The sequence below is a fragment of the Austrofundulus limnaeus genome, unplaced genomic scaffold (genome assembly GCF_001266775.1).
Source record: "Austrofundulus limnaeus strain Quisiro unplaced genomic scaffold, Austrofundulus_limnaeus-1.0 Scaffold523, whole genome shotgun sequence".
NCBI lineage: Eukaryota > Metazoa > Chordata > Actinopteri > Cyprinodontiformes > Rivulidae > Austrofundulus > Austrofundulus limnaeus.
Window position 1 is genome coordinate 250,538 of NW_013952925.1, and position 7,002 is coordinate 257,539.

At 39.4% G+C, this 7,002-nt stretch overlaps 2 protein-coding genes across 2 annotated transcripts in view; both read right to left on the reverse strand.

The window, feature by feature from the left end:
• Window positions 1–1,128, reverse strand: part of dpp10 (dipeptidyl peptidase like 10) — a 151,007-nt gene extending 149,879 nt beyond the window's left edge. The window contains exon 1 of the mRNA XM_014026070.1: window positions 807–1,128. The gene's annotated coding sequence lies outside the window, so the exon portion shown is untranslated. The remainder of the gene's footprint in view (window positions 1–806) is intronic.
• Window positions 1,129–1,598: 470 nt separating this feature from the next.
• LOC106530453 (actin-related protein 3) overlaps window positions 1,599–7,002 on the reverse strand; it is a gene marked incomplete in the record, with an annotated part of 16,858 nt that continues 11,454 nt past the window's right edge. Inside the window, 7 exon segments of the mRNA XM_014026074.1 lie at window positions 1,599–2,368; window positions 4,181–4,264; window positions 4,949–5,074; window positions 5,166–5,258; window positions 5,388–5,561; window positions 6,614–6,757; window positions 6,844–6,951. Of these exon segments, the coding sequence (XP_013881528.1) occupies window positions 2,273–2,368; window positions 4,181–4,264; window positions 4,949–5,074; window positions 5,166–5,258; window positions 5,388–5,561; window positions 6,614–6,757; window positions 6,844–6,951 (825 nt within the window).

Sequence of the window (7,002 nt, forward strand, 5' to 3'; positions counted from 1 at the left end):
ATTATTATTATTATTATTATTTGGGGGGTGGGTATATTGTTGTTTTAATATTATGTGTTTATTGTGCATGATTTTGTACAGCACACTGAGATGCTCATAGTATGAAGGGCGCTTTATAAATAAATAAAAACTTAAACTTATTGGATGGGAATATGTTTAAATTTGTGAAGCATCTATGTATGGTAAAATATTTTTATTATGCAGATAATTAAGGAAACAAAGTGTTATTTGTGACTTCTAGAGGAGCTTGGATACAGAGATGTCTGATGTTTTATTTTATTTGTTATAAATAAAATAAAGGCAGATAAAACAAGACTATCTTCACTCTGCACACTTTTAAATTTGTGAAGCATCTATGTATGGTAAAATATTTTTATTATGCAGATAATTAAGGAAACAAAGTGTTATTTGTGGTTTCTAGAGGAGCTGGGATACAGAGATGTCTGATGTTTTATTTTATTTGTTATAAATAAAATAAAGGCAGATAAAACAAGACTATCTTCACTCTGCACACTTTTCAGTCATGGCTTAAGTTTTTATTTATTTAGTTTCTAAATGTCTCTGTTTTTGGTGTATTTTGTTGTCATTTTCATGTTTTATAAACAGATTCGGGTTTGATGAATGAAACACATTAAGGTGGTACAGCAGCGCACTCTAGTGGTGATGAAATAAACTAAATGTAGTAAAACTGGCTGACGTTTCTGCAAATGTTAAAAATTACAAACACTAAACACTTTTAAAGTTCTACAAAGCAGAAGAAACAATCATTCATGGTGTAAACAGGCTCATTAAACAGCTCCACTCACCGTTCACTCAGGTTACATCTTCCAAACATTAAAACACTTCCAGCAGCAGAACTGGAACAGCTGTAGCGGCTAGCTAGCTGTTGCTAACGAACTGCTAGCATTAGCAAACCTAGGGTTTAAGGAGTTCTAAGTTTTCCTGTGTTGGTTGGCTTAAAAAAGTAATAATTTTAAAAAGTCCATCTTTTGAATTAGCGGTCGTACAGAAAGATGTTCTGATAATAAATCCCCAACAAAGTCTCGTTAGTCTGCTTCCGGTCCTTCCCGCTAGCTTAGCATTGAGGAGACGTAAGACGTTCWGAAGTACACGCCCACTTGCTCTAACTCTAAATCCGATTGGTTGATCAGAACTTGTATTGAACTTGAAGTTGATTGGTTGACTCAATCTGAATGAGCTACTTTTAGCTTTCAAAATCCTTTCTTTCCTAGTTCTTGTGGGATTTTTAACGTGATTACACACATATTTACTATACAGTATACACACATACATAAATTTAACTTGGAGTACTTTTAACCACTTCTTTTTAGGGAAACAGGGTTTTATTCTATGTACAGCTAATCCAAGCTAACAGCTATTAGTCTTCGCTAATGAATACGGTGTGCTAACAGCTAATCCAGGTGGCTAATGGATATTTAAAGTGTATGTTAGAACCCAAATACTTATCCCAAAATCTTTACAAGAACTCTTTAGACTTTTATAATTGTACAATTATAAGATTTTAGAATCCGGATAAATAAAATAAACTTTTGAGTTTCTAAGAAAACATGAAAAAAATTGTAATTATTAAAGAAACATTTATAAACAAATTGAAGCCTTTATTGGAATGTCGCAGGCATTAAATACACAAGTTCAATTGTTTTGAATAATTTGGTATTTAATAATAAAAAACAACACTGGTCTGACAGTCATTTTATTGATTTCCTGGTTAATATTCAGTTTGATCCACTGCTTGTGGACAGTTTGAGGTCAAAGCAGATCAYTTAATGAAATGTGGGAAACTGAACCTTAAACTAAAGGGGAAAAAAAAGTCAAAGCTGCATTTGATACCGTTTACGGWTTGAACCCGAATTACCAAATAGTACAACTTTTGTATAAAATATAAACAAGGATACAGACAAGCAGAAACAGAAAATAAATGACAAAAAGAAACAACAATGAATRAAAGAGTAAAGAGAGGTCAGCTGGAGTCATAAATAACCTGCTCTGATGGTATAAAACTTATTAACAGCACGTTTATCACCCACCGAAATCCAAATGTTCTGAAAACTGTTCTGTTCTGGCAAACCGTGTTCCCTCACTGCGGAAAAAAATAAAGAAACATTCACATCAAATATTCCCAGCCCGTCTGTTTGTTCTGCTCGCTTTTTATTTTTTATTTTTAATTTCCTGGACCGCCTCCTCATCTCAAACATCCTGAAGGAGAAATCCAAAAAGTCACGGCGCTGCTGCTGCTGGTCCGGCCCGGGGGTTAAGACATGACACCGAACACGGGGTTGTGGCGGCAGATGCTCGGCCCGATCTCCTCGTAGTCCTTCTTGGTGTGACAAACCTGGTAGAACTCGGGCTGAGGAGGAAAACAGGAAGATGTTTCTGTCCAAATCTGAGCGGTTCTCTTAAAATTACAGAGAAGTTCTTTGTGTTTCAACACATTTTCAAAGCTAACTGCTAGTTTGTCTTGGCTAACGACTAGTTTGCACCGACAGCTAGTCTGCGCTAACAGCTAGTCTGCGCTAACAGCAGTCCTCCTTATTGCTTCTCCATGCTAATTATTATCTAAGCTAATGGCTAGTTTTCGCTAACAGTTGATCTAAGGTCTGTATCMTGTGCTAAGAGCTAATCTGTGCTAACTGCCTGTTCGTGCAAATGTCTGACAGCTGGTTTAAGCTAACGTCTTGTTTGTCTAAGCTAATATCTAGTCCACAACTAGGGTTAGCCTGTGCTAACAACTACTGCAAGCTAGGTTGCACTGACAGCTGGTTTGAGCTAACAGCTAGTCTGTCCAAGCTAACAACTACCCAGCGGTAACAGCTAATCCCCCATAATAATTTGTCTAAGAATTACTTGTTCAAGCTAAAGGCTAGTTTGCGTCACCAGCTAGTTCAAGCAAACGGCTAGTCTGTAGAAGCTAAAAGCTAATCTGCACTACCAGCTAGCCCACCTTACTAGTTTGTGCTAAATATCTGTCTAAGCTAATGGCTAGTTTGTGTTGACAGATGTTTTGGAGTTAACGGCTAAGTTATCAAAGCTAACAGCTAGTTTGTGCTAATAGCTAGCCCATTATAATTGTTAGTTTTGCGCTAATTAATTGTTGAGGGCTGGTTTGAGTTAAAAGCTAGTCTGTCTTAGAAAATGGTTGGCCCACGATAACAGCTAGCCCAAGCTAAAAGCTAGCTTATTTTAATAGTTTGTGCTAAATACTTGTCTAAGCTAATGGCTAGTTTGTGTTGACAGATGTTTTGGAGTTAACGGCTAAGTTATCAAAGCTAACAGCTAGTCTGTGCTAATAGCTAGCCCATTATAATTGTTAGTTTTGCGCTAATTAATTGTTGAGGGCTGGTTTGAGTTAAAAGCTAGCCTGTCTTAGAAAATGGTTGACCCACGCTAACAGCTAGCCCAAGCTAAAAGCTAGCTCATTTTAATAGTTTGTGCTAAATACTTGTCTGAGCTAAAGGCTAGTTTGTGTTGACAGATTTTTGGAGTTAACAGCTAGGTTTTTAAAGCTAACAGCTAGTCTGTGCCAATAGCTAGCCCATTATAATTATTTGTTTTGCGCTAATTAATTGTTGATGCTGGTTTGAGTTAATTGCTAGTCTGTCTTAGAAAATGGCTGGCCCACGCTAACAGCTAGACCATGCTAACAGCTAGCCGACATTAACAGTTATTCTGAGCGAAGAGTCAGTCTCGATCCCAGGCTGCACCTGAAAGTCAACAGCTAGCTGCTGCCTCGTCATGTAAATGATGGTCTAAAACCAAAGGAATGGTTCTGAAAAGGTTTTTCAAATAGTTCACCTGAACCCTGAAGAACACCTGTGTGTAAGACAACATGTTGTAATGTGTAATAAACACAACGCTATTTGCTTTAGCTTTTCTTTAGCACTTTCGATGTTAAATTAGCTTTTATGCGACATGTTGACTGAATAAAAAGGTTTCTGCAGGTAGCATTTCTGCACACTTTATTAGGAGTAAATAAATATAAATCAGTGTTAAATAGTGATTAAAGTTTTAAGATAGTAGCTTTATAATCTGCCTGTGAATCAGTGCCTTCAGCTGAAGTTTCTCTAATCCAACTCTAGCAGATCAGGAAGTGTTTTCTGAACAGAGAAGTGAGATTTAGCGCTGCGGCCGTATTGACGGAGGGTTTATTTGAGGTACTTACAGTTGATGCTAACATTGATCCACCGAACCACACGGCGTATCTCTGCATGTGATGAGTGATGACCTGCACATCGATCGGTTTGGGCTGYGGAGGGAAACAATCAGATTCAGACTCAGAGATTTAATGTTTCCAATGAAACGAATCAAACCGCCATGAATTCTAAAACCCATTACAACTGTTAGATACGCAGCCGAGGAAGGCTGCTGTTTAATCCTGAAAATCCATCAACACTTTAAAGGGGCTGTGACATCAATTTTTTGTAATAAACATGAAAGTGTTTTTGGAAAAATAACATTGATAAAATGTTGTAAAAAAAATAAGATTTCATGCCGCTGAGATGAAAAGTTGTTGAGATATTTGCATGTGAAGAAACAGGAAGTGATGTCACAGGGGAATGTCTGCATCTAAATAGAGCGTTGCTACAACAGACTGTAGAGAAGAATCTGATGTTTAAGATTATTTTGAGTCTCTATCAGAGAGATGAAGAGWTAAAGTTTAAATAATTTTGTTTTAATAAACAAAAACCAGAGTGTTTATTTTGTTAAAGAGTTCCCCTTTGATGTCACTTCCTGTTTCACTTTGATTGAGCCAAAATCAAAAGAAAATAGACCAATTATGTGACAAAATTAGACGAGTCACAGGTTTTAAAGACTAATCTGTCCTCTGGACGTGAAGAGGACAGCTGGACTCAGACCCAGGAGGAGGTCTGACCCTGACCACGTCACTTCCTGTACAACACTTTGCACTGATCCGAGGAGCTSCTCTGACCTTCAGCTTGCCTCCGCTCAGCTCCTCGCTCAGCTTCAGCCGAGCGTCCACCGTCCTCTTCAGGTCCCTCTGCAGGCGGCGCCCGAAGTCCCTGAACATGGTGGAGCCTCCGGACAGGACGATGTTCTGAGGAAAACCACAAACCAGGAGCTGTGAGAGCAGCTGACGCCCGGACCTGGACCTGGACCCGGACTTGGACCTGGACCCGAATCGTTACCTTGTAGAGAGGACGCCGCACGTCGATGGGACAGTTCTGGATGACCTCGTCCACCACCTCAGAGATGGGCTGGGTGAAGTCTGGGTTGGCAAACTGAGACGGAGACATTTAATGATGCATCAGGTAAACAGGAAGTGGTGTCAAGTAAAGAGGAAGTGGTGTCAAGTAAACAGGAAGTGGTGTCAAGTAAACAGGAAGTGGTGTCAGGTGCCAGGGACACACCTCCGGGTGGAAGAAGATCTCTGGCCCCAGGAAGCGCTCGTAGCCCACGTCGATGGTGAACTCCTTCTTGCTGATGGCGTTGATGCCGGTGTACTGTTTGATCCACTTGGTGCCGTCCGTGTCGTACTTCTGGAACTCTTTGACTAAATCTGGGCAGACGTAGCTGAAGCGCTCCTGGAGGACAGAACAGAGACCTGAGACCAGCTGGATGCTGCAGGCGCACTCAGAGCGCCCTCTGCTGGCTCCATGAGGAATGACAGCAAACCTCTTTTAATTTAATTTAATTTAATTTAATTTAATAAAAAACATTTATTGCTATGAAGTAAATGTACGCTAATTGAAGATTAATATTGTTTGAGTTTATATTTGAGGAGAAAAGGAGCAGCTATAAGATATTTTTCTTCTCTGCTTCCTTTCATTTCATTGTATTTGTGTTTTTTTCTTTTTATATTTCTACATAGAATTAATTTGTTTTAAAGAAATAAATTTTAAATCAAAAATAAAATAAATACAATGTTTGGTATTTCAGGTTTTTCTAGGTTTTGGCCATTTCACTATTTTACTCAAAGTGTTTTCAACATCCTTAAAACCTTCAAAATGTTTATAAATCTGACTGCATTTTACACCTTTTGTTCTGGTTCTGCTTCTTTAACAGCTTTGTGCTAATCTATGTTTATGCTAGCATTAGCCTTTTATTGTTATTTTAGCTATCACTGCTATTCTTACTTATAGTTAAATTTTTGTCCTTCTTTCAGATTCTTTGTGCTAATTTAACCGTTTATTGCATTTTCTGCTAATTTCAGCTGTTTTCTGWAATTTTGGCTTTTTTTTCTAGGTAATTTCATGTTTTGGTCGTCATTTAAGCTTCTTAATTCAACAAACGTGCTCCTTCTCTTCTTGTTGCTATATTTAAGCTACATTCGTTGTAGCTATTTCACAACAAATTGCAATATTGAGTTTGTACTTATTTAATTTTTACACTCCTCCCACCTGTCTGCTAACTTCAGCTCTAGAATGAAAACAAGCAAAAATGAAATAAAAGTAASGACTTTCTACTTCGTCTTTTTTAGAAAATGTAAGAAGTAAAAAGTAKGCTGAAAAATAACTACTCAAGTAAAGTACAAATACCCAAAAATTGTACCTGAGTAACAAAGTATTTGTACTTAGTTATTTTATAGTAACTCTGGTTATTAAAGGTGGGGCTCACCTGTAGCACAATAACTMACCTTCACAGCCTTGGCGGTCTCCAGCGACTGCTCCGGGGGGATTCCCACCTCTCGCTCCCTGAGCAGCTGCTGGGTGAAGTAGGTGATGTCTCGGCCGGCGATGGGGATGTGTTTGATGCAGCTGCCGATCACGTAACCCTCGGCCTGAAACAGAGAGGGATGGTGAGACTCGCTCGGTGCAGCAGCGTCGCGCCGCGCCGCGCCACACCGAGCCGGTGGTTCCAACGCACCACGGGGATCACGTGAGTCACGCCATCTCCGCTGTCGATGACGGTCCCTGTGAGCGTCCGCTCCCCCACCTGTCGGGACGTCCAGGAGGCGGCGAGCGCCAGCACGGCCTGCGACACACACACACACACACACACACACACACACACACACACACACAC